Source organism: Carcharodon carcharias, chromosome 6, assembly GCF_017639515.1.
Source record: "Carcharodon carcharias isolate sCarCar2 chromosome 6, sCarCar2.pri, whole genome shotgun sequence".
In the NCBI taxonomy this organism is placed as follows: domain Eukaryota; kingdom Metazoa; phylum Chordata; class Chondrichthyes; order Lamniformes; family Lamnidae; genus Carcharodon; species Carcharodon carcharias.
In genome coordinates, this window is record NC_054472.1 from 139982011 (window position 1) to 140008743 (window position 26733).

Consider the following 26733-nt stretch of genomic DNA (forward strand, 5'->3'; position numbering starts at 1 on the left):
CTAAATTTTCTGTTTCTAAACTTCAAGAGTGCACATCAAGAAATTATGCACCTTCCATCCTTTCATTTATGCTTAAACGCTTTAAGCAAGGAACTGCCTGACAACAGGAAGCCATTATGGTAGAGGTTATAATGATATGGCGGACTGAAGGCAAGTTCTGAGGTCTGATTATTTGCAGTATTTTACAAAATGACAAACAGCCAAATTATAGTTTTTCTGAGCTGAGAGAAGAATTCTATTTGTTTTTCCCCCCCAAAATTATTTGAAAATAATTTGCATTTGGTTAGAATCTTGCACATTGTTAGAAGGCCTCAAAGTACTGACCATAAATGGGCGCTTTTGAAACATGGTGACAATTGTAGGCAAGAGCTACGGCTAATGTCCACAGAGCAAGATCTCAAAATTAAATAAATCAGTTTTAAAAAATCTGTTTAGTTAAGACACCAGGAGAAAGGCATTGGCTGTAAATAGGACGACAGGACAAATAGGCTATAAAGCCCTTCAAATCTGTTCCGTCATTGAACTGGATCATAGCTCATGCATATTCTAACTTTGTTTACCCACATCTTTGTTCTATATCTCTCAATGTGTATTTATGTAACACCTTTAATGTAATAAAACATACCAAAGCCTTTCACTGGAGCATTTTCAAACAAAATTTGACACAGACATTTAAGTGGATATATTGGGGCAAATGACTAAAACCTTGGTCAAAGAGTTAGATTTTAACACATGCCTTAAAAGGAGGAAAAGGAGAGGTACAAGGGCAGACTGGCTTAGGGAGGGTATTCCAGAGCTTAGGCTATAGCAGCTGACAGCAGGGTGATCAAAAGTGGAGTGTTTAAAATTGAGGATGCTCAAGAAGCCAGAATTAGAGGAGCACAGACATTATAGGTAAAGGGAGGTTTGAGGACATGGAGGGAATTTGGTAGCATAGTGTTTATGGTATGAATGAGTGATCCTGAGGCTGGACCAATGCGCCGGAGACATGTTCAAATCCCACAATGGTGGCTGGGGAATTTAAATTAAATGAAATCTGGAATAAAACACTAGTGTCAGTAATGGTGACCATGAACCTATTGAATTGTTGTAAAACCTGTCTAGTTTCACAAATTATGTTTAGGAAAGCAAATCTGTCATCCTTATCCAGTCTGGAGCTTTGGTGATTCCAGAACCATAGCAATGTGGTTGATTTTTAAACTGTCCTCTGAAATGGCCTAGCAATTTACTGAGTTGTATTCAGGTGGCAGGTAACTACTCTCAAGGGCAATGGTGGACAACTAATGATGTCCTTGCCAGCGATGCCCACATCCCACGAACAAACATAAAAAAATCATGGATAAGAATTTTAAAATCAAGGCACTGTTCAATCAGGAGTCAATGTAAGTTAGCAGGCACACAAGCACACTCGATGTGTAAATGGAACTTGGTGCAAGTAGTTTTGGATTACCTCTGGTTTACGGAGGATAGAACGTGGGAGGGCAGCCAGGAGTACAGTGGAATAGTCAAGTCTAGAGGTAACAAAAGCATGAATGAGGGTTTCAGTAGATGAACTTAGACACAGGCTAAGTCGGGAGATGTAACAGAGATGGAAATAGGCGCTCTTGGTAATAGTGAAGGTATCTGGTTGGAAACTCATGTTGGGGTCAAATACAACACCAAGGAAGTCTGGTCTACATTCAGAACAGTTGCCAAGGAGAGGGATGGAGACAGTAACTAGGGAATGAAGTTTGTGGTGGGGTCTCAAGACAGTGGTATAAGTCTTCCTAATATTTAGTTGGAGGGAATTTCCACTTACCCTGTACAGGATGTCAGGTGAGCAGTCTGACAATTTACAGGTGGTGCAAGGTTCAACAGTGGCAGTGGTGAGTAACAGCTGGGCATCCTCAGCTGGAAACTGACATTATATTGTTGTAAAATGTCACTGAGGGGCAGATGAGAAATTGAAGGCGGCCAAGGATAAATCCTTGGGGGGCACCAGGTGTAGGAGCAGAAAGAGAAGCCACTGAGGTGATTTTTCTAGCTATGATTAGATAGATAATAATGGATCCAGATGAGTGCAGTCCCACCCACCTAGGAAACAGCAGTGAGCATTGGGAATGGAGCAGGATGGTGTAGTCAGCTGTGTCAAAGGCTGCAGACAGGTTGTGGTGAGGAGGGATAGTTTATCTTTCTCTCAGTCACATATGATGTCATTTGTGACTTTGACAAAAACAGTTTTAAACTGTGGCTGGGCAGAAGTCCAATTGGAGGTACTTAAACATAGGAGTTCTGGGAAAGATGGGCACATATTCTGAAGGCAGCTACATCTTCAAGAACAGTAGAAAGGAAAGGGAGGTAGGACATGGGCAATAGTTGGCAAAGACTGAGGGGTTGAGTGTTGGTTTCTTGAGGAGAAGGATGACAGTACCTGAGGAGAGAAACTGTTAATATCAGCTAAAACAAAAGCCAGGAAGCATTGGAAATGGACCAAGGGAGTAAGATATGGGTCGCATGGATAAAATTAGCTCAATGAGGGTATGAGGGTAGATAGGAGAGAAACTGGAAAAACCTGAGTCCAAGGCTAGGAGGAGGGGAGCCTTAGAGGAAGTTTGGCCTGGTGGGCTGGGGATGGAAGAAAAGCAGCAGACACTGCTGCTCAGTGTGACATCCCCCATCTTGACAGGATCAGAAATGGAAAAATAAATGATTTGGTAGGATATTGTTGCAATAAAGGAAGTAACGATATTGCTTTGAATACCTCTTTTTAACGTGTCATTAAATCTGGAGTCATGAGTGATGTTACAACTTCCAGTCACTGGATGGCAAGGGCACATATTTGTACAGTTACATGCCTTTTGACACCTCCATCCATACCATCCCATGGGACACTCTGTTTAAAATGAAAAAAATTAAATCACTTTATTGCTCCTCAAAAATGATAACTAGATCTAAAAAAAATCATGGCCAAACTTAAAATAAAAAAAACTTGCATTGTCAAACTACACCATTACTTTCTTTCAAAAAACTACTTGAAGTCTAGAATCACATGATTGTCAAAAATATGTATTAATAATTCTGAACTCTTTTCTACAGAAGTAAAATGCTTTTAAATGCAGAATCTAATAAATTAAGCTCTGATAAACATAAAACAATCACTGCATTTTTCACTGGAGATAAGTCAGATCCTGCCACTGATGATCATGTTAGCAGTTAACTCTATTTCTGTCATTTAAGTGTCTGATATGCACATTAACAAAGCACCACTTTTAAGAATCAAGGCAACCTACTGAGGGGAGGCAATGGCATAGTGGTATTTTCGCTGGGCTAGTAATCCAGAGACCCAGGGTAATGCTCTGGGGACCCTGGTTTTGACCCACAGCAGATGGTGGAATTTGAATTCAATAAAAGTCTGGAATTAAAGGTCCAATGCTGACCATGAAACCATTGTAGTAAAAACCCATCTGGTTCACTAATGTCCTTTAGGGAAGGAAAAATGTCATCCTCCTTACCCAGATCTGGCCTATATGTGACTCCAGACCCACAGCAGTATGATTGACTGTTAAATGCACTCTGAAATCAGTTGGAACAAACCGCTACAAAGTCACAAAAAAGGAATGAAACCGGACGGACCACCCGGCGTTGACCTAAGCACTGGAAACGACAACAGCAATCGCAGCCCTGACGACCTGGCAAAGTCCTCCTTATTAACATTTGGGGGCTAGTGCCAAAATTGGGAAAGCTGCCTCACAGGCTAGTCAAGCAACAGCCATTGTCATCCTCATGGAATTATACCTTACAGATAATGCCCCAAACTCCACCATCATCATCCCTGGGTATGTCCTGTCCCACCGACAGGACAGACCTAGCAGAGGTGGCAACACAGTGGTATACAGTTGAGGGAGTTGCCCTGGGAGCCTTCAACATCAACTCCGGACCCCATGAAGTCTCATGGCATCAGGTCAAACATGGGCAAGGAAACCGCCTGCTGATTACCATGTAACGCCCTCTCTCAGCTGATGAATTAGTGCTCCACATTGAACATCACTTGGAGGAAACACTGAGGGTGGCAAGATTGCAGAACGTACTCTGGGTAGGAGACTTGAATGGCTCGGGAGAACTGCTACTGACTGAGTCCTAAATGACATAGCTGCTAGACTTGGTTTGCAGCCGGCGGTGAGGGAACCAACAAGAGGGAAAAAAGATACTTGAACTCATCCTCACCAACCTGCCTGCCACAGATGCATCTGTCCATGAAAGTATTGGTAGGAGTGACCACTGCAGAGTCCTTATGGAGACGAAGTCCTGCCTTCACATTGAGGATACCCTCTATTGTGTTGTGTGGCATTACCACCGTGCTAAATGGGATAGATTTCAAACCGATCTAGCAACTCAAGACTGGGCAACCATGATGCGTTGTGGGGCCATCAGCAGAATTGTACTCGAACACAATCTGTAACCTCATGGCTCAGCATTCCCCCACTCTACCATTACCATCAAGCCAGGGGATCAACCCTGGTTCAATGAAGAGTGCGGAAAGGCATGTCAGGAGCAGTACCAGCCATGCCTAAAAATGAGGTGTCAACCTGGTGAAGTTATAACACAGGACTATTTGTGTGCCAAACAGCATAAGCAAGTAACAGATAGAGCTAAGCGATCCCACAACCAATGGATCAGATCTAAGCTCTGCAGTCCTGCCACATCCAGTCGTGAATGGTGGAGGACAATTAAACAACTCACTGGAGGAGGAGGCTCCACAAATATCCCCAGCCTCAATGATGGAGGAGCCCAGCACAGCAGTGCAAAAGATAAGGCTGCGCATTTGCAACAATCTTCAGCCAGAAATGCTGAGTGGATGATCCACCTTGGCCTCCTCCGGAGGTCCCCAGCATCACAAATGCCAGTCTTCAGTCAATTCGATTGACTCCACATGATATGAAGAAATGGCTGAAGGCACTGGATACTGCAAAGGCTACAGGCCCTGATAATATTCCAGCAATAGTACTGAAGATGTCCTGAGGTGAGGTGAGAGTGACTGGCCTTGACATCAAGGCAGCATTTGACTGAGCATAGCATCAAGGAGCACTAGCAAAACTGGAGTCAATGGGAATAAGGGGGAAAATTCTCCGCTGGTTTGAGTCATGCCTAGCACAAAGGAAGGTGGTTGTGGTTGTTTGGAGGTCAGTCATCTCAGCTCTAGGACATCACTGTAGGAGTTCCTCAGGGTGGTGTCCTAGGCCCAACCATCTTCAGCTGCTTCATCAATGGCCTTCCTTCCATCACAAGGTCAGAATTGGGGATGTTCGCTAATGATTATGCAACATTCAGCACCATCCGTGACTCCAGATATTGAAGCAGTCCATGTCCAAATGCCACTAGACCTGGACAATACCCAGGCTTTAGCTGACAAGTGGCAAATAACACTCGCACCCCACAAATGTCACACAATAACCATCGCCCCAAGAGAGAATCCAATCATCGTCCCTTGATGTTCAATGGCATTACCATTACTGAATCCCCCACTAACATCATCCTGGGGGGTTACCAATGACTATAAACTGAACTGGACTAGCCATATAAATACTGTGGCTACAAGAGCAGGTCAGAGGCTAGGAATCGTGCAACGAGTAACTCAGCTCCTGACTCCCCAAAGCCTGTCCACCATCTACAAGGTACAAGTCAGGAGTGTGATGGAATATTCCTCACTTGCATGGTTGAGTGCAGCTCTCACAACACAAGAAGCTGGACACCATCCAGGACAAAGCAGTCTGCTTGATTGGCACCACATCCACAAACTCCCTTCACCACCAACACACAGTATCAGCAGTGTGTACCATCTACAAGATGCACTGCTAGAATTCACCAAGGCTCCTTCGACAGCACCTTCCAAACCCACGATCACTACCATCCAGAAGGACAAGGGCAGCAGATAGATGGGAACACCACCCCCTGGAGGTTCCCCTCCAAGTAACTCACCATCCTGACTTGGAAATATATCGCCGTTCCTTCAATGTCATTGGGTCAAAACCATAGAAGTCCCTCCCTAACAGCACTGTGGGTGTACTTACACCACATGGGCTGCAGCAGTTCAAGAAGGCAGTTCACCACCATCACCTTCTCAAGGGCAACTAGGGATAGGAAATAAATGCTGGCCCAGCCAGCAAAGCCCACATCCCGTGAATGAATAATTGTTAAAAAAATCATAATGTTTTGTCAAAATATATTGTAAGTCTTATCTCCTCCTAGGCATACAACCTATTTTCCTTATTCTGGAGAGTTTAAGCAGAAATGCAGAGTATTGAGGTTTAATCATCTAAAAAGCAGAACTTTCCTTCCCATGACTTGTTTCGCTCAGGCCATTTTACTTTTTAGAGCATCACCTAAAAGGTTAACTGGAGCTAATTATGAATCATAGTCCTCAGTGTCAGGTCTTCCCTTCCACGTCACATTAGATGAGCCAGGCAGCTTATCATCAGTATCCTGAAGTATTACAGACTTTCCTGGGTCAGGTTTTGCATTATGAAATCTGCCACTGATAGGTGACTTCCTTCTAATTGTCCATCTCTGAGCATCATATCTTGTGGCCCAACTTAAAATGTTTATCAGTGTTACTACATTATTTCTGTGGATTCTTGAATAGAGCTGATGGATGACTTAGTGGAGTCACAGATGGCCAAAATGAAAGGTATCACCAGTGGCTTATGCTGCAAAGTACGGATAGTTAGTTGGTATCAACAGTGATACAAAAAGCTGCTTAGAGTTATACAAAGTTGAGACAAGCCTCTCACCCACTCTAATCTGTCTCTTTCTGAACTTGCCGCACTCCATTCTCTCAGGTCCAACCCTGACTTTGTCATCAAACCTGCTGACAAGGGTGGTGCTGTTGTTGTCTGGTGCACTGATCTCTACCTCGCAGACACTTCATCCTACCTCCCCCTGGTCCATGACCCCACCACTGAACATCAAGCCATTGTTTCCAGGACTGTCACTGACCTCATCTCCTCGGGAGATCTTACCTCCGCAGTTTCCAACCTTTCAGTCTCCCAACCTCCTACCCAAAATCCACAAACAGGACTGTCCTGGCAGACCGATCGTGTCAGCCTGTTCCTGTCCTGCAGAACTCATTTCTTGCTATCTTGACTCCATTCTCTCTCCCCTTGTCCAGTCCCTTCCCACCTACATCCGCGATTCCTCTCATCACCTACATCATATCAACAATTTCCAGTTCCCTGGCCCCAACCGCCTCCTCTTCACCATGGACGTCCAATCCCTTTACACCTCCATCCCCCACCAGAATGGTCTGAGGGCTCTCCGCATCTTCCTTGAACAGTGGCCCGAACAATCCCCATCCACCACTACTCTCCTCCGTCTGGCTGAACTTGTTATCTCACTGAACAATTTCTCCTTTAACTCCTCTCACTTCCTCCAAATAAAAGATGTGGCTATGGGTACCCCCATGGGCCCCAGCGATGCCTGTCTCTTTATGGGGTACGTGGAACATTCCTACTCTGGGTAAAAAAGTTTTTCCTCACATCCCCCCTAAACCCCCTGCCCCTCACCTTGAACTTATGTCCCCTCGTGACTGAGTCATCAACTAAGGGGAACAGCTGCTCCCTATCCACCCTGTCCATGCCCCTCAATCTTGTACACTAAGAGGAGGGCTGTCTTTTTGTCATTCTTGGACAGCCTTGCTCGTTAGGATATGGAAGCAAAGTAGCTAAGAGAAATAACCTTGTCTGTCACTGGCATGTTTGCTGCAGATATCCTTCCGACTGATGTGACAAACAGCAAGTGACCCCATGCTGATCAGGTGCCTGGTGTACTTGGTTATTTTCTTTTAGGTATGTAGCAAATGTGGGCAGTATTGATTTGTGCCTGTTTTTCTTTCATGCATGCCCTCCCTCATGCTTAAACTTAAAGTTTACCACTTTAACAATGAAAAATTGCAATTCAGTATATCCAAACCAATCTCAATCTCTAGTTTGAACATGTCTTATTGACTACTGGCAGTTAGCAGTAGAGGGCTGCTTGTAAACTTGCTTGTATTTGCTAGAATCAACTACCAGGAAGAAAAAAGTTATCTTCTTTTAGTATAAGAATTAATATATTGAAAATGTTGTAATAGTGCACACTTCTAGTCAAGCCACTTTGATGTCACATTTTTTGATTTACTAACATTTTAAATCACTTCTTTGATTTGTTTAAATTTAAATATTAACTGAGGAGGTAAGCAGAATGTGTAAATTAAAAATTGAGGAAACTGGCTCGAAAGCTACCTGTTAGAAACTACAAAGGGATTATTAAAACAATACTGAAGAACTGATTAGAAAAATTAACCCATGTTGGGAAAGAGAAAGTGAAAAACAATTTTGAAACTGTTTGACTGTTAGTTTATATCCTCACTTGTGGGCACAAGATTTTACTAAACAGAAATTACATATTTTACAAAAACAAAATGAGACCTATAACATTGTTTTTTCTATCTTTGAACATCTTAGCATTTTGCTGAGAGGCCTCAATCTCTCTCAAAAATTCTGGATGTGGAGTCAGTAGGTTCCCAAATCTACCACTATCAGCTGAAGGACTATGTCTATGCATGCAACTTCAAGGATGCTGCAGTTTCAAATGTCCAGAATGTCTCAACAATCATCAGAATGATTACTTTGAACCAAGACATGGATTGTGCAACAGCGACAAAATAGCACTAGAAAAATTCCATCAGCAATGCCTCTGCCACATCCTCCTGATTTATTGGGAAGACCATTGAACAAACACTAGTACCCTTCTTGAAGCCAACTCCATAAGCATTCAGGCAAAACTCTTGCAAAGTCAACTTCGATGGACTAGCCACTAAGCCCGGATGGCTGAAAACCATCTCCCCCACCAAGTCCTGTTCTCTCAACTCTTAAATGGCCAATGCTCCAGGGAGGACAAAGATAATGCTGGCATTGACCTCAATGACTGTGATGAGCTTGCTACCAATCATTCAGAATGGTGACAGCTTGTCCATCAAGCTGCATTACGTGAGTCCCAATGTTTTAATGATGAGACAGAGCAGCAGCAGAGAAGTAAAGACAAGGAAGCAAATCCTGCATTCCAGATCCCACTACCTCATTGGATGTCCTGGCCCATGTGTCCAACATATGCAAGTCCAGAAATAGCCTACTTAGTCATAAGATGACTCATAAAAGCAGCTTGTAACCTAGTAGACATCATCCTCGAATCAAAGGACAATCAACATTAGTGTTGCCTCATGCTATTACAAAATTTTACTTTTAGCCAAATGATTTTAAAGTCAGTCAAGTTCAGATAAAATTTCTCACGTAAACTATCATACTTAAATTCTATTTCAGAGAGAAATCCTGAGATATCTGCATCTATGTGACAGATAGAGGAAACAGACATGAGAACTAGATATCAGTGGATAGAGCCAGAGCATAAGCAAGCGTGTGCACAAATAGCAGCTCTGATACCAGTCCTAGACACACACACTGCTTTCAAGCCCAAGAATCTATTTCCCAGTCCTTAACCCTAGGATCTTCTTCCTCGTGTTATCAGGCAACAGGACCCCTCTATGACAATTCCAGAACCTATGATCTTGCACTTCCCAACCCAAATCTAATGTTGCCAAATGCCAGCCATCCTCAAAGAGGCAAACCCCACATCCCTTTACACCAAATCCAGATTCCTACTCAAATCCTAGGTTTCCCTCTCCTAATTTCCAACTTTAAAAAAATCTTTCATGGCATGTGAGCCAATATCCCCAACTGAGCCAGTGAGCTGGTTTCTTGAACTGCTGTAGTCAATGCACTGTTATGGAGGGAGTTCCAGGATAATAACCCAGCAAAGTAGAAGGAACAGCAATATAGTTCTAAGTTAGAATTGGTGCATGCCTTGGAGAGGAACCTGCATTGTTTGACTTCACCTCATTGACACATTTGCGTAATTAATAAGGCTTACATTATCAAATTGTACTGTACAAAAGCTTAGTGATGAAAAGTCTTAATTTGTATGTCTAAGTGCCAAATGCTCTAATGTAGCGTTAAGAGAAAACTGAAGTTATGGTCAGGAGGAGCCAAAGCACCAGGTATCCCGGGGCCCCTTTTAGATACAAGTTATACTTAGCAGTTGGAAGGGATGCCAAACTGATTGGCTCAAGGGAGGTGGCATGAACACCAGATTGTTTTGAGGAAACTAAGAGCACTTTTCCACTGGTCAACAGTTTGCAAGTGTTTGGTTAGAAATTGCTAATTGTGTTGAACAGATGCACATCCCTAGGCTACATATGGCAAAACTACCTGCCAAAAAAGTGTATAAAACTAGGGATGCATCAATGGGGACTCTGCACTTGCCAGGGGATAGCATTTGTCACAGGATACTTGCTGAGGGCATTTGTCAGGAGAGTCAAAATTAGGAGTAAGACGCTTGCTAAGTTAGTATTTGCACAGGACCGGTTCAGGGGTTGCTGTAAAAACCCCAAAGTGACTAAAATAATTGTCACAGGGGATTGCTATAAGAAGCCAGTATTAGGACTAGGGGTAATCATGCAGACACAGCAATATTACATGGTACTTTACAAGGTTTAACATTATTGATGTAAAACTGTATCCTGAAACTCAAGAGAAATGGGAGATCTAAGTTGTTCGTAAAATGGTATATCTGTGCAAATTCTCAGCCTCACATTTGCTGTCACACTTACCAACAATATCCCAAATCCCAATCAAAATTTAGTATATATTTATAGTTGGTGGCAAATATTCAAATTTGTTCACTTCAATTCATATTTCTTCTCGTTTGTAAATTGTTAATTTGCAAATAGAGCAGAAATTAATAAAATTGCAAGCTTTGCCCAAACTTACACATCTTAATTATTGAAACCAATGATGCAATTCTGTAGGCTCATTTAACGATTCAATAATTTACTTTTTGTGTTTACTAACTGCAGCAGGAAGAAGCATAATGTGCTCCACTGCAGACCCAAACTTTATTTCACCTGGCTTCTCAACAAATTCCTGCACCTCCAAGGCACCACTATTCAAAATAATAAAATTCAAATACTGATTACCCTACTTTGGCAGCAAGTGCCTTTTAAACTCGCCATTTCGCATATCTCTTGAACCTTGGTCACTAATTATTTTTATATTCACAAAATCCATTGGGCACTGCAAGATGACAAACAGGCAGAACATTTACAAACAACTGAAAGAAAGTTAGTGTTGCACCCAGAAGGGGGTTTATATCTTTGAGGCAATCTGATATTGAGCTCAAATGTTAAGGTTAGAGTTAGCCAGTTTGGCTTGGATAAATGGTGAATGGCCAGCTGGTTAAGGTGTTGGTAACTAGAGACTCAATAATAAGGAAACATTCTTAAGGTAGTGTCATGGTTCATGTGCTTTCATGCAAAGTTTTATTTTCAATTCTGTAAATTCACCTTGTTCACAGAAGTCTCCACGATAACCAGGCAGACAGCTGCAAGTGCCATGTATATGATCACAATTCCCATCATTTATGCAGTGACATTTTTGGCTACAACCATCGCCGTAGAAACCATTAGGGCATACTGTTGAGAAATGAACAGAAGTGCTGAAAATTAAACATCATTTATGAATCTTGGAATGTATGACTAATCAAGAGTAAACAGTTCTACATTTCAATATATTGAGACCTTTGAATACAAGAAAAAAACTACCATGGAAAATTTGTAGTAACAATGTAAAGCATGATAAAACATGTAAAACTTTACATTGAATTGCATGCCCAGAATTTAAAAGAAATCACTTCCTTGATGCAATATTTTGAATGTAATCACTTGTATTAATTTAATCGTTCACTACTTTGCCCCAGTGCAAGATTTCCAACATATAGGCCTTGAAGTGCTGGCAATTCAGCCTTCTCAGCTCTTCAAATTCAGTCCTACATGTGTTTGTATTTATTTCCTGGTCTGTGTTTATTTCTGTGGGCCTAGAGGTTTAGACACAATTGTTCTTGGCATTCAAGATGGCTCCTGGGTAGTCAGCTCCTTAGGAAGCTACTCACAGTGCACATCTATCCGTAGCCATCAGCTGTCCTTTTTCATCCTAAATGCTCTCTTCTGCTGTTTGAGTTCCCTGGATTCTAACAGCAGGTGAATTTTAGTGCAAACTTCAAGTTAATTATTATTTTAAAAGGCCTCTTAGTTCAAAGCCCATCCTCTGGCCTTATCTGGGGATTTGGATAAAGATCTAGATAAGATCTAGACCTGGATTTTCTCTCAAGCTTGGTTTTAAATTCCTGGATTTCTCTGGACATCAAGACGTTTCCATGCTGAACTACACCGGAATAAACCATAAGAGTTGGCTTCTGTTTCTAATCTTCTTCTCTTCTTTACACTGTCAGCTATGGAAAAGATCTGGAATAATCTGGATCACGTCAAACGTGACTTCAAGTACTTGGACGACTTCTAACATCAGAACATGCTTCAGCTCTTGGCTATATCATAAGGTCTAACTCTGTCTCTGATCTGCTGCTCTTCGGCGATATTAAAAGAAACTTTGAGATAAAAAAAAACTGTGGATGCTGGAAATCCAAAACAAAAACAGAATTACCTGGAAAAACTCAGCAGGTCTGGCAGCATCGGCGGAGAAGAAAAGAGTTGACGTTTCGAGTCCTCATGACCCTTCGACAGAACTTGAGTTCGAGTACAAGAAAGAGTTGAAATATAAGCTGGTTTAAGGTGTGTGTGTGGGGGGGCGGAGAGATAGAGAGACAGAGAGGTGGAGGGGGGGTGTGGTTGTAGGGACAAACAAGCAGTGATAGAAGCAGATCATCAAAAGATGTCAACGACAATAGTACAATAGAACACATAGGTGTTAAAGTTAAAGTTGGTGATATTATCTAAATGAATGTGCTAATTAAGAATGGATGGTAGGGCACTCAAGGTATAGCTCTAGTGGGGTTTTTTTTATAATGGAAATAGGTGGGAAAAGGAAAATCTTTATAATTTATTGGAAAAAAAAAGGGAAGGGGGAAACAGAAAGGGGGTGGGGATGGGGGAGGGAGCTCACGACCTAAAGTTGTTGAATTCAATATTCAGTCCGGAAGGCTGTAAAGTCCCTAGTCGGAAGATGAGGTGTTGTTCCTCCAGTTTGCGTTGGGCTTCACTGGAACAATGCAGCAAGCCAAGGACAGACATGTGGGCAAGAGAGCAGGGTGGAGTGTTAAAATGGCAAGCGACAGGGAGGTTTGGGTCATTCTTGCGGACAGAACGCAGGTGTTCTGCAAAGCGGTCGCCCAGTTTACGTTTGGTCTCTCCAATGTAGAGGAGACCACATTGGGAGCAACGAATGCAGTAGACTAAGTTGGGGGAAATGCAAGCGAAATGCTGCTTCACTTGAAAGGAGTGTTTGGGTCCTTGGACGGTGAGGAGAGAGGAAGTGAAGGGGCAGGTGTTGCATCTTTTGTGTGGGCATGGGGTTGTGCCATAGGAGGGGGTTGAGGAGTAGGGGGTGATGGAGGAGTGGACCAGGGTGTCCCGGAGGGAGCGATCCCTACGGAATGCCGATAAGGGGGGTGAAGGGAAGATGTGTTTGGTGGTGGCATCATGCTGGAGTTGGCGGAAATGGCGGAGGATGATCCTTTGAATGCGGAGGCTGGTGGGGTGATAAGTGAGGACAAGGGGGACCCTATCATGTTTCTGGGAGGGAGGAGAAGGCGTGAGGGCGGATGTGCGGGAGATGGGCCGGACACGGTTGAGGGCCCTGTCAACGACCGTGGGTGGAAAACCTCGGTTAAGGAAGAAGGCGGACATGTCAGAGGAACTGTTTTTGAATGTAGCATCATCGGAACAGATGCGACGGAGGCGAAGGAACTGAGAGAATGGGATGGAGTCCTTACAGGAAGCGGGGTGTGAGGAGCTGTAGTCGAGATAGCTGTGGGAGTCGGTGGGTTTGTAATGGATATTGGTGGACAGTCTATCACCAGAGATTGAGACAGAGAGGTCAAGGAAGGGAAGGGAAGTGTCAGAGATGGACCATTTGAAAATGATGGAGGGGTGGAGATTGGAAGCAAAATTAATAACTTTTTCCAAGTCCTGACGAGAGCATGAAGCGGCACCGAAGTAATCATCGATGTACCGGAGAAAGAGTTGTGGAAGGGGGCCGGAGTAGGACTGCAACAAGGAATGTTCCACATACCCCATAAAGAGACAGGCATAGCTGGGGCCCATGCGGGTACCCATAGCCACACCTTTTATTTGGAGGAAGTGAGAGGAGTTGAAGGAGAAATTGTTCAGCGTGAGAACGTTCAGCCAGACGGAAGAGAGTAGTGGTGGACGGGGATTGTTCGGGCCTCTGTTCGAGGAAGAAGCTAAGGGCCCTCAGACCATCCTGGTGGGGGATGGAGGTGTAGAGGGATTGGACGTCCATGGTGAAGAGGAAGCGGTAGGGGCCAGGGAACTGGAAATTGTTGATGTGACGTAAGGTGTCAGAGGAATCACGGATGTAGGTGGGAAGGGACTGGACAAGGGGAGAGAGAAGGGAGTCAAGATAACGAGAAATGAGTTCTGTGGGGCAGGAGCAAGCTGAGACGATCGGTCTACCGGGGCAGTTCTGTTTGTGGATTTTGGGTAGGAGATAGAAGCGGGCCGTCCGAGGTTGGGCGACTATCAGGTTGGAAGCTGTGGGAGGGAGATCCCCAGAGGAGATGAGGTCAGTGACAGTCCTGGAAACAGTGGCTTGATGTTCAGTGGTAGGGTCATGGTCCAGGGAGAGGTAGGAGGAAGTGTCTGCGAGTTGACGCTCAGCCTCCGCGAGGTAGAGGTCAGTGCGCCAGACAACAACAGCATCACCCTTGTCAGCGGGTTTGATGACAAGGTCAGGGTTGGACCTGAGAGAATGGAGTGCAGTAAGTTCAGAGAGAGACAGGTTAGAATGGGTGAGAGGAGCAGAGAAATTGAGACGACTAATGTTGCGCCGACAGTTCGCAATGAAAAGATCGAGAGAAGGTAAGAATCCAGAGGGAGGGGTCCAGGTGGAGGGAGAATATTGGAGATGGGTAAAAGGATCCGTTGAACTGGGAGAGGACTCCTGCCCAAAGAAGTGAGCCCGGAGACGAAGACGGCGGAAGAAGAGTTCAGTATCATGCCGAGCCCGAAATTCATTGAGGTGAGGGCGTAAGGGTATGAAACTAAGTCCTTTGCTGAGCACTGAACGTTCAGCATCGGAGAGGGGAAGGTCAGGGGGTATAGTGAATACACGGCTGGGGTTGTGATTGGGTGGGGACGGAGGGACAGGCAGGGGTGGAGGGTCCTAGATGGGTGTTGGTGTCGATGAGTTGTTGGAGCTTGCGTTCCTTAGCACTTGAGAGAAAGAGAAAAAGTTTCTTGTTGAGGCGTCGGATGAGCCGAAGGATAAAATGAAACTGGGGGCACGCGCAGCTTTGAAAAAGGGTACGGCGGTGCTGCTGGAGGGAGAGGTCGAGTGTGTTCATATGGCGGCGCATGGCACTGAGTGTGGATTTCAGAATGTGACGGGAACAGCAGTCCGAGAAACGTTTTATGTCCCGGAGATACCTGTAATCCTGGGTGGGTTCGAAACATGAGGGGTGGAATTTCAGTTGAAATCCACGTGGGGTAAGTCGGAGACGGAGACAGTCACTGAGAAAGGAGATATGGCCGTGAAAGCGGGTTTAGCTTCTATCACTGCTTGTTTGTCCCTACAACCACACCCCCCCCCTCCATCTCTCTGTCTCTCTATCTCTCCGCCCCCCACACACACACCTTAAACCAGCTTATATTTCAGCTCTTTCTTGGACTCGAACTCAAGTTCTGTCGAAGGGTCATGAGGACTCGAAACGTCAACTCTTTTCTTCTCCGCCGATGCTGCCAGACCTGCTGAGTTTTTCCAGGTATTTCTGTTTTTGTTTTGGATTTCCAGCATCCGCAGTTTTTTTGTTTTTATCTCTGTGTTTAATTGACTGCCACTGCTCTTCAAGAAATGCCTACCTCCTTGAAGAAGTTCTGTTCCTCTCTGCGACAAGATTTCCGTATCTCTCTGTTGCCTTGTTCACCTTCATTGCTTTCCATTTCCCTCCTAGTGTTTGACAAAGTGTTTACTAAAACCCGCTTTCACGGCCATATCTCCTTTCTCAGTGACTGTCTCCGTCCCCGACTTACCCCATGTGGATTTCAACTGAAATTCCACCCCTCATGTTTCGAACCCACCCAGGATTACAGGTATCTCCGGGACATAAAACGTTTCTCGGACTGCTGTTCCCATCACATTCTGAAATCCACACTCAGTGCCATGCGCCGCCATATGAACACACTCGACCTCTCCCTCCAGCAGCACCGCCGAACCCTTTTTCAAAGCTGCGCGTGCCCCCAGTTTCATTTTATCCTTCGGCTCATCTGACGCCTCAACAAGAAACTTTTTCTCTTTCTCTCAAGTGCTAAGGAACGCAAGCTCCAACAACTCATCGACACCAACACGCATCTAGGACCCTCCACCTCTGCCTGTCCCTCCGTCCCCACCCTTTCTTCCAGTCCCAACCCCAGCCGTGTATTCACTATACCCCCTGACCTTCCCCTCTCCGATGCTGAACGTTCAGTGCTCAGCAAAGGACTTAGTTTCATACCCTTACGCCCTCACCTCAATGAATTTCGGGCTCGGCATGATACTGAACTCTTCTTCCGCCGTCTTCGTCTCCGGGCTCACTTCTTTGGGCAGGAGTCCTCTCCCAGTTCAACGGATCCTTTTACCCATCTCCAATATTCTCCCTCCACCTGGACCCCTCCCTCTGGATTCTTACCTTCTCTCGATCTTTTCATTGAGAACTGTCGGCGCGACATTAGTCGTCTCAATTTCTCTGCTCCTCTCACCCATTCTAACCTGTCTCTCTCTGAACTTACTGCATTCCATTCTCTCAGGTCCAACCCTGACCTTGTCATCAAACCCGCTGACAAGGGTGGTGCTGTTGTTGTCTGGCGCACTGACCTCTACCTCGCGGAGGCTGAGCGTCAACTCACAGACACTTCCTCCTACCTCTCCCTGGACCATGACCCTACCACTGAACATCAAGCCACTGTTTCCAGGACTGTCACTGACCTCATCTCCTCTGGGGATCTCCCTCCCACAGCTTCCAACCTGATAGTCACCCAACCTCGGACGGCCTGCTTCTATCTCCTACCCAAAATCCACAAACAGAACTGCCCCGGTAGACCGATCGTCTCAGCTTGCTCCTGCCCCACAGAACTCATTTCTCGTTATCTTGACTCCCTTCTCTCTCCCCTTGTCCAGTCCCTTCCCACCTACATCCGTGATTCCTCTGACACCTTACGTCACATCAACAATTTCCAGTTCCCTGGCCCCTACCGCTTCCTCTTCACCATGGACGTCCAATCCCTCTACACCTCCATCCCCCACCAGGATGGTCTGAGGGCCCTTAGCTTCTTCCTCGAACAGAGGCCCAAACAATCCCCTTCCACCACTACTCTCCTCCGTCTGGCTGAACTTGTTCTCACGCTGAACAATTTCTCCTTCAACTCCTCTCACTTCCTCCAAATAAAAGGTGTGGCTAGGGGTACCCGCATGGGCCCCAGCTATGCCTGTCTCTTTATGGGGTATGTGGAACCTTCTTTGTTGCAGTCCTACTCCGGCCCCCTTCCACAACTCTTTCTCCGGTACATCGATGATTACTTCGGTGCCGCTTCATGCTCTCGTCAGGACTTGGAAAAATTTATTAATTTTGCTTCCAATCTCCACCCCTCCATCATTTTCACATGGTTCATCTCTGACACTTCCCTTCCCTTCCTTGACCTCTCTGTCTCAATCTCTGGTGATAGACTGTCCACCAATATCCATTACAAACCCACCGACTCCCACAGCTATCTCGACTACAGCTCCTCACACCCCGCTTCCTGTAAGGACTCCATCCCATTCTCTCAGTTCCTTCGCCTCCGTCGCATCTGTTCCGATGATGCTACATTCAAAAACAGTTCCTCTGACATGTCCGCCTTCTTCCTTAACCGAGGTTTTCCACCCACGGTCGTTGACAGGGCCCTCAACCGTGTCCGGCTCATCTCCCGCGCATCCGCCCTCACGCCTTCTCCTCCCTCCCAGAACCATGATAGGGTCCCCCTTGTCCTCACTTATCACCCCACCAGCCTCCGCATTCAAAGGATCATCCTCCGCCATTTCCGCCAACTCCAGCATGATGCCACCACCAAACACATCTTCCCTTCACCCCCCTTATCGGCATTCCGTAGGGATCGCTCCCTCCGGGACACCCTGGTCCACTCCTCCATCACCCCCTACTCCTCAACCCCCTCCTATGGCACAACCCCATGCCCACACAAAAGATGCAACACCTGCCCCTTCACTTCCTCTCTCCTCACCGTCCAAGGACCCAAACACTCCTTTCAAGTGAAGCAGCATTTCACTTGCATTTCCCCCAACTTAGTCTACTGCATTCGTTGCTCCCAATGTGGTCTCCTCTACATTGGAGAGACCAAACGTAAACTGGGCGAGCGCTTTGCAGAACACCTGCGCTCTGTCCGCAAGAATGACTCAAACCTCCCTGTCGCTTGCCATTTTAACACTCCACCCTGCTCTCTTGCCCACATGTCTGTCCTTGGATTGCTGCATTGTTCCAGTGAAGCCCAACGCAAACTGGAGGAACAACACCTCATCTTCCGACTAGGGACTTTACAGCCTTCCGGACTGAATATTGAATTCAACAACTTTAGGTCGTGAGCTCCCTCCCCCATCCCCACCCCCTTTCTGTTTCCCCCTTCCCTTTATTTTTTCCAATAAATTATAAAGATTTTCCTTTTCCCACCTATTTCCATTATAAAAAAAACCCCACTAGAGCTATACCTTGAGTGCCCTACCATCCATTCTTAATTAGCACATTCGTTTAGATAATATCACCAACTTTAACTTTAACACCTATGTGTTCTATTGTACTATTGTCGTTGACATCTTTTGATGATCTGCTTCTATCACTGCTTGTTTGTCCCTACAACCACACCCCCCCCCCCCACCTCTCTGTCTCTCTATCTCTCCGCCCCCCACACACACACCTTAAACCAGCTTATATTTCAACCCTTTCTTGTACTCGAACTCAAGTTCTGTCGAAGGGTCATGAGGACTCGAAACGTCAACTCTTTTCTTCTCCGCCGATGCTGCCAGACCTGCTGAGTTTTTCCAGGTAATTCTGTTTTTGTTTTAAAAGAAACTTTGATCACTTTAGAGCCTTTTCCCAACCACTGCTGTGATTGAGAGACTTTAGTCTCCTGCTGAGTCTACGACTGACCTCTTGTTATACTGAGTTTTCAGCTTCAGTTTGTTGCTGGCCAGAGAATCACTTAGCTGGGCCAAATAACAAAACTCTGCTGCTCCGCGATTTTATGTTGTTCAACTTTAATGTCTTTCTGATTTTGCAGCTGCCTCAGTTTTCCTCCTATATCTTCATTCCCCAAAAAAACTCCATCAGTGCATCCTCAATAGATTCTGGACTCCACTCACCACATCCATCTCCAAACTCTGACAACAGTTTTTTGATGCTAAATGCAGACTTCACCCTACCAACATCATTATCCCATCATGGGAGCTCTGAATAAATCGGGACTCCTTCCTGTTATCTCTTATTTTCTATTTTTCATTTACCATCAGGCTTTTACATATTCAAGTTTTTATGTAACCAAGTCAGTGCAAATTGCACTTTGCTGTGTGCACTCGTGTGCATTCTGCTCTACCTTTATTTTTACCACCTTTATCTCATCATCATGGACCTCTCTCTTTTGTCATGCCTCCTTTTACTTCCCAACACCCCCCCACTTGATCTCTCAATTCCATACCCCAACCCTTCAGTGCTCCTTGACCTTGCTTGCTGCCTTTCTAGGCTTCACTGCCTCTTAGATAAGCCTACAGTTTCTCTGTCTGCCTTTTATGGCAGCCTCCAAAGGGTTCATCGAGGAACTCATTCCAAGCAACAACCCCATAACATAATCCATAAACTTATTGTCAATGATTTCCCCTCTGCTAGCCCTAGATTTCCCTTCATGCCCTCTCGGAGCTCTACTTCCATGAAGCTCACCTCCAGCTCCCTGCACCCTATGTCAACTAAACTGCTGAACACCCAACCTCTCTCCTGGTCTGCATGTTAGCTGATTTGTTAACAGTTCTCTCTCTTCCAGTGATGTCTTTCTTACTCTCCTTTAAATCTGTCATCACCCCTTCCTTCAAAAACAAAATTCATTTTCTGACCCCAATGTGCTTGCAAACTACTGTCCCATTTCCAACTTCCCTTTCCTCTCCAAAGCCCTTGAATATGTAGTCACCTACCAAATCCATACCCATCTTTCCCAGAACTCTGTTTGAAACCCTCCAATCTGGTTTCCGCCCCACCGAAGTACTAAAATTACTTTCAACAAAAGTTACAATATCCTGTGGTTGTAACAAAGGTAAGCCATCCCTCCTTGTCCTTCTTGATTTGTCTGCAGCCTTTGACACGGTTGATCACAGCTTCCTCCACCACCTCCTGTCCATCATCATTCATTTGGTTAGGACTACACTTACCTTTAATGTGATTAGATAAGAACAGAACCAGGTATCACTTGCAATGGCTTCTTTTCCCACTCTTGCACCATCACCCCTTGCAGCCTCCAAGGATCTATCCTTGGCCCCTTCCTATTTCTCATCGACATGCTGTCCCCCTCAGCAACATTATCTGAATGCATAATGTTAGTTTTCAAATGCTTACTGATGACACTCGGCTCTCCCTCAATACCAGCTCTCTCGACTCCTCCATTGTTGCTAAATTTATCTGACATCCCATACTGGACAGGCAGAAATTTCCTCAAGACTGGAACCATTAATTTTGGTCACTGCTCTTAAAAAAACACACTACCAACTCCATATCTCTGACAATAGTTTACAACCTTGATGTCATCTTTGACCCCAAGGTGAGCTTTTGACCACATATCTGCGTCATTAAGACCACCTATTTTCAACTCTGTAACCTTGTCTGACTTCGCCTTTGCCTCAGTTCATCGGCTACTAAAATTCTCACTCATGCCTTTGTTAACTCCAAACTTGGCCACTGGCGACCATGCCTTCAGATACCTCAGCCCTAAAACTCTGGAATTCCCTCCTTATACCTCAGACTCTCTACTTCTCTATCTTTCTTTAAAAAAGCTCCTTAAAACTTACCTCTTTTATCAAGCTTTTGGCCATCTGCCCTAGGTGGCTCAGTGTCTAATTTTGTTTTATAATGCTCCTGTGAAGTGCCTTGGGCCATTTTATTATGTTAAGGGCAAAAAAATTAAAGGGTACGTGCACTAGAAAATAAAATTAGAGTGTACACTGATAGGGCTGCCATATGCTCTATGCACTATTTTAATGCATTCACATAAAAAGGATCAGAAAATTGCACAGGTCCAAGGACAGTGATTTTTTTTAAAGCAATGATATAAACAAGTCATGGAAACAAGAATCGTGGAATAAAATTAAATCTGAAACCATGTCGCAGATGTGGAAGAGCAGTTCACTAGCTATGTCCAAGTTAAAGTAACCATCTGACCACACTGAAATGCTGCTTCTTTTTTCGACAGGGAAATGCCTTTTTCAAGAATATTAACAATTGGATGATTATAATAAGACACTTTTTTTTCCAAAAATGCCTTAACATGCATTCTTGCTAATTTGCAAATGTTTCAATAACATGCCTTTCAACTCAAATTATATTTCTATATAATCTTAAACTTATAATTAAAAAGGGAACATCAAAACAAATATTATGAAGTTGTAAAACAAAATGCAAGCATGTTCAGAAAAAGGAGGGGGAAAGGAATTTGAAGACAATGGAAAATGAGGAAAAATTGACAAACTCACCATCACTACAATTAGTTCCCATCCATCCAGCATCACAAAGGCAACCACCTACGTGATAAACAGAAGTGATTAATGGAAAAACAAATTAAATCACTGGATTTAAAAGTTGAAGTACATCTAATATGCACCTGGAAAATTTATTCTTATATTCTAATTTAAGTGACAGCATGTAGCATTTATAATAGAACAGTATTTACCTACAGCTAACATTGATACATATACAATTATGTTGAAAGCATAATTCTTTGAAAGAAGGTGGTATTTCGTGTACCATGAAGTGCTGTAAGTGAATGCAGGAAGAGAAAAATCACCTAATGACACTGTCCCTGAAAGAATTTTGAATGCTATTTGTTTAAGTGATGATGATCTATACTCCACAAGGAGTATCAGGTTGGGCAGGTTGATGTCGCCTCTTCTCCAACTTTAGCCTACCATCTTAGCCATTTGTCCAGAGGAAGCAGCACTGAGATCCTAACTAAAATGCACACTAAATTAAAATAATTAAATGGTAGTGTTGTTCTGAGATACATTAGTTCAGAGAATCTGGAGGGGTAGAGGGCTAGGAAAAGAATAGCTAGGAGGGAGCTCTGTATGTGGGGGTTTAGATGCATGCAAAGAATGAGGAAAATTCTAATCTGTGAGCAGTTCAATGTTTTTCATTCATTTAACTTGCATAAATCTTTAAAAAATTAATTCCAGGTCACTACCACTTGCTGCAGAAAAAATTTCTTCCTCACATCCCCTTTATCCCTTTCTCAAAACCTGTGTCTCTCAAAGCTCGATTTTACAAGAACGGTTGGGGATTGGGGGTGGGGGGGGGTGCATATTACTTGCGCCCCATGCTCCACCTCCAAGAATAAAAGTCGAACCAACTGAGTCTGAAAAAGATGTTGATCTGCAGCAATAATACTCAGGTGACCTTAATAAGCTGAGGGTTGATCTTCCAGAACTCCGTAATGGGCACAGCTGGGACTGTAAGCGTCTCCACAAATATTATGGACATCATGAATTTTGAGCGGGGAGGGATTGGGTACTGAGGGGCGAGGGGGTTTGGAGGCCATGCGGGAGGCAGGGTGCATGATGTTAGGGGGTGCCCCTGATGCACACAGGATGTACCCCTCCCTTTCTTCCCACCGTGGGTGAGAAAATGGCCCCTCCCATTCTTGTCACCTTCATCTGCCCAGCCCAGCATATTACAGCAGTGGAAGCAGATTGAGGGCCTTAAGTGGGCAATAACTGGCCACTTAAGGGTCTCAATAGGCCTAAGGATGGGGCAGGCTAGTGGGCACCTTACCTGCCCTATATTATGGGGGCTGGCTCAAGGTGAACAGGAAGGCAAAGCAATAGCCACCTGACATATTTTACATGCTCCTTGGCCAAAAACACATGCGGGAGGGCAGGGGCTGTAAAATCCAGCCCTTAGTTTTGTGCCATCAGCAAATGAGAACAGATTTTCTTTGTCTACCTTATCTAAACCTGTCATAACCTTGTACACCTCTATCAAATCACCCCTCTGTCTAATGAGAACCACCCCAGCTTCTCCTGTCTAACCATGTAGCTAAATTCCCCAAATCCCTAGGACTATTTTTATAAATCTCCCCTGCACCCACTCAAGGATGCTCACATCCTTCCTAAGGTGTGATGACCAGAACACAACACAATGGTCTATGGCATTATCAGAGTTTTATAAAGGTTCACCATACTTTGCATGCTTTTAAACAGAAGTAGGTGAAAGTCACATTGTGCTCCAAGTGTTGGCCTTTATTGGACTGTAGAAATGTGTTCCTAGAAGTTGAATGGTGAGGAAGAATTTGATTTTTCTGAAACTGAAAATTGATCCCTCAATTCAGTAATCTGGATTGAGACTCATAGATTAGATTCCCCTTAGTGCAGTTGCTTGTCATTTGTGAAATATACCTTACCTATGGTTTTCATAGTAACATGATTCCTTTGGTCAGCCAGGAGTACTAATATTAGGGGCTATCGTTCAATGCAAAGTTCAAAGCAGATATTGGTATTCAAATTACAACTAAAATGGTGCAATCTCATCTTGGGTACAACCTAGTTATTGATTCTTAACACAGTTGAATTAACTTTAACTGCTAAGTGTCAGCTGTGGCTCAATAAGTAGCCCGCTCACTACTGAATCAGATGGTTGTGGGTTTAATTTCTTTTCCAGAGCTTAAGCACAAAAATTAAGGCTGACACTCCATTGCAGCACTGAGGAAGTGCAGACTTTTGAATAAGACTGAGGCCGCATTTGTCCCCTCAGTTGAGCATAAAAGATTCCATTGCACTTTCACGAAAAGGAATGGAGTTAGCCCTGGTGTCCTGGTTAAAACTTATCCCTCAAATTTAAAAAGAAAATTGGTTATATTTGTGGGAGCTGTGCACAAATTGGCTGCTGTGTCTCCTACATTACAACAGTGACTACATTTAAAAGTATGGAATCTTTATAAAGCACTAGCTAGGCCAAAGAGTATTGCTTCGTTTTCTGCTCAGCGCACTTTAGGAAAGATGTGGCTGTAAAATGGTTTGGACGTTCTGGGTCATGAAAGGCGCTTTAAAACTACAGCTTTTTCTTTCTTTTCCTTATCAATTTTAAAAAGCATTGATACATACCCTCAGAGCAGATTCCATGTAGAGTACAATTTGAAGGTCCACAGTTAAGCAAGTTACAAGCTGGGCCAGACCAAAAACCTGTGCAGTAACAATCTCCGAGCAAGCAATCCCCATGGCCACTGCAATCTGCAGGTACACATTCAGGCTCGTGAATGCACACGACTGTAGAAACAGCCCGAGGACAGCGCCACATGGGATCAGATGAACTGTTGAAGAAAATTTGACTTGGGAGATTATCTTAATTAATTGACAGAAATTAGTCATTGGCATTTGTATTGCACTTTAATATAGGTATTCATGAATTAATCAAATTAAAATAATGTACTTAGAGCCTTCCATTTAGAAACAGTTCAGTACATGTCTTACATGAAGAATTTTTTTTTGAATTCAATGCACATTAATTGTAAAAGCAGAGAATAAAAGGAGGATTTTGTGCTTCACATCTCTACTTAAAGTTTTTGACAAGTAGTCTCATATAAGTACATCTAGTATATATCAAAAATTGATGTGATAGCTGCAACATTTCATTTAAAAAGTGCAGACAAATCAAATTGTGTCAACATTAACCCATCACAACTGTAGTGTGATAAGTTTAGCAAAAATAGCAACAGTTGTACCATGTTGGCATAGTCCCAGGCTCTGGCTGCTGCTGCTACTACTACTAGTGTACTTCATTGTGCAGCTTCCTAAGATTTTGTCCGCCAGTGGCCACATTGATTAAAGATAGTTTTTAAATTCTGAAATGAAAACAAAACTTTTAATTTTTATCCCGATAGATTCCAGACCTAGCCTATAATTTGCCCAGCATATCCTTTGGTCCATGGCCACAACAGAACTTCGGCACTCAAGTCATACTTTGCCGTTGATCAATTCCCCTACCTTTGCCCGTCTGTCAAGCCAGTCACTTCTTCAGGCTCTTTGGCCACACTACCTTCCCTAGTGCATTGAAATGACCAGAATGACCAAAATGAACTGGACCAGTCATATAAATACTATGTCTACAAGAAAGGTCAGAGGCTGGGAATTCTGTGGAGATTAACTCAGCTCCTAACTCCCCAAAGCCTGTCCACCATCTACACGGTACAATTCAAGAGTGTGATGGAATACTCCCCACTTCCCTGGATGAGTTCAGCTCCAACAACACTCAAGAAGCTCAACACCATCCAGGACAAAGCAGTCTGCTTGATCGGCACATCTACCACCTTCAAAATTTAATCCTTCCACCACTGATGCACCATCTTCAAGGTGCATTTCAGGAACTCACCAGAGCTTCTTCAGCAGCACCTCCCAAACCCACGGCCTCTACAACCTAGAAGGACAAGGGCAGAAGATGCAGGGGAACACCACCACCTGCAAGTTGTCCTCCAAGCCACAACCATCCTGATTTGGAACTATATTGTTGTTCCATCACTGTTGCTGAGTCAAAGTCCTGGAACTCCCCCACTGCCCCTTTAACAGCACTGTGGGCGTACCTAAACCACATGGACTGCAGCAGTTCAAGAAGGTGGCTCACCACCACCTTTCAAGGGCAGTTAGGGATGGGCAGCAAAGGCCAGCCTAGGCAATGATGTCCACATCCTGTGAAAGAATTTTTAAAGACGCTGCCTCCTCCTTTATTATATAGGCATCATGGCATTTCACGGTCTTAATATCTACGACTGATGCCTTACATGTTACCCTCCACATGGCAACTGAATAGCAATTTGGCTCCTGGCTCTCCCCCCCCACCCCCGCTGCCCCCTTTGTCATATTAGCATATTCCATCTATTAACCCTTTATACTACACCTCCCCCAAGTAAACTATCCAATTTTTAACAACATGAAACGATGTCTAACTATTATATTGCATTTCTGTAACTCCTCTTTTTACAATTACAGATTCTAGCCAACTCCAACTCCTACTCTTTCCCTTCCCAAGTCAATCCTGGATGGTTCAATCTCCCTCAGTATTCTTAGCCTGGAGGGAAGACGGCTTGGAGACATGAGGGCATTCTTCTGAATCTGGAAGGACATTATCTGCAGAAAAGGACAGCACTTCAGCATCATAGCTGTCAGCATTGCTAGGAAGCAGGGTCCAAGTTTCAGGGTGATGAACTGCAAGGACAATGAAGACTTTTCAATGTAAGACTGATCTAAAAGCAAGGAGTGAAGAGAATGGACCCTTGGACCCTCTGGGATTAGAAGAGCTCAAGACACTCTGAGCAACTTGCTGCTCTCTCAAAGATCTCTGGGAAGAAGCTTCAGGAGGAGAATGATCTTTAAC

The 26733-nt window shown here is 44.2% G+C and overlaps 1 protein-coding gene across 5 annotated transcripts in view; it reads right to left on the reverse strand.

The window, feature by feature from the left end:
• nagpa (N-acetylglucosamine-1-phosphodiester alpha-N-acetylglucosaminidase) overlaps positions 1-26733 on the reverse strand; it is a 90875-nt gene that overhangs the window by 10767 nt on the left and 53375 nt on the right. For 4 of the 5 annotated variants that reach the window (XM_041190111.1, XM_041190113.1, XM_041190112.1 and 1 more), the window contains 4 exons: positions 24471-24676; positions 21849-21896; positions 11411-11539; positions 2741-2872 (listed from right to left, as the gene is read on the reverse strand). In XM_041190111.1, coding sequence (XP_041046045.1) covers positions 2741-2872; positions 11411-11539; positions 21849-21896; positions 24471-24676 — 515 coding nt within the window. The remainder of the gene's footprint in view (positions 1-2740; positions 2873-11410; positions 11540-21848; positions 21897-24470; positions 24677-26733) is intronic. The other variant, XM_041190115.1, reaches the window with a different exon arrangement.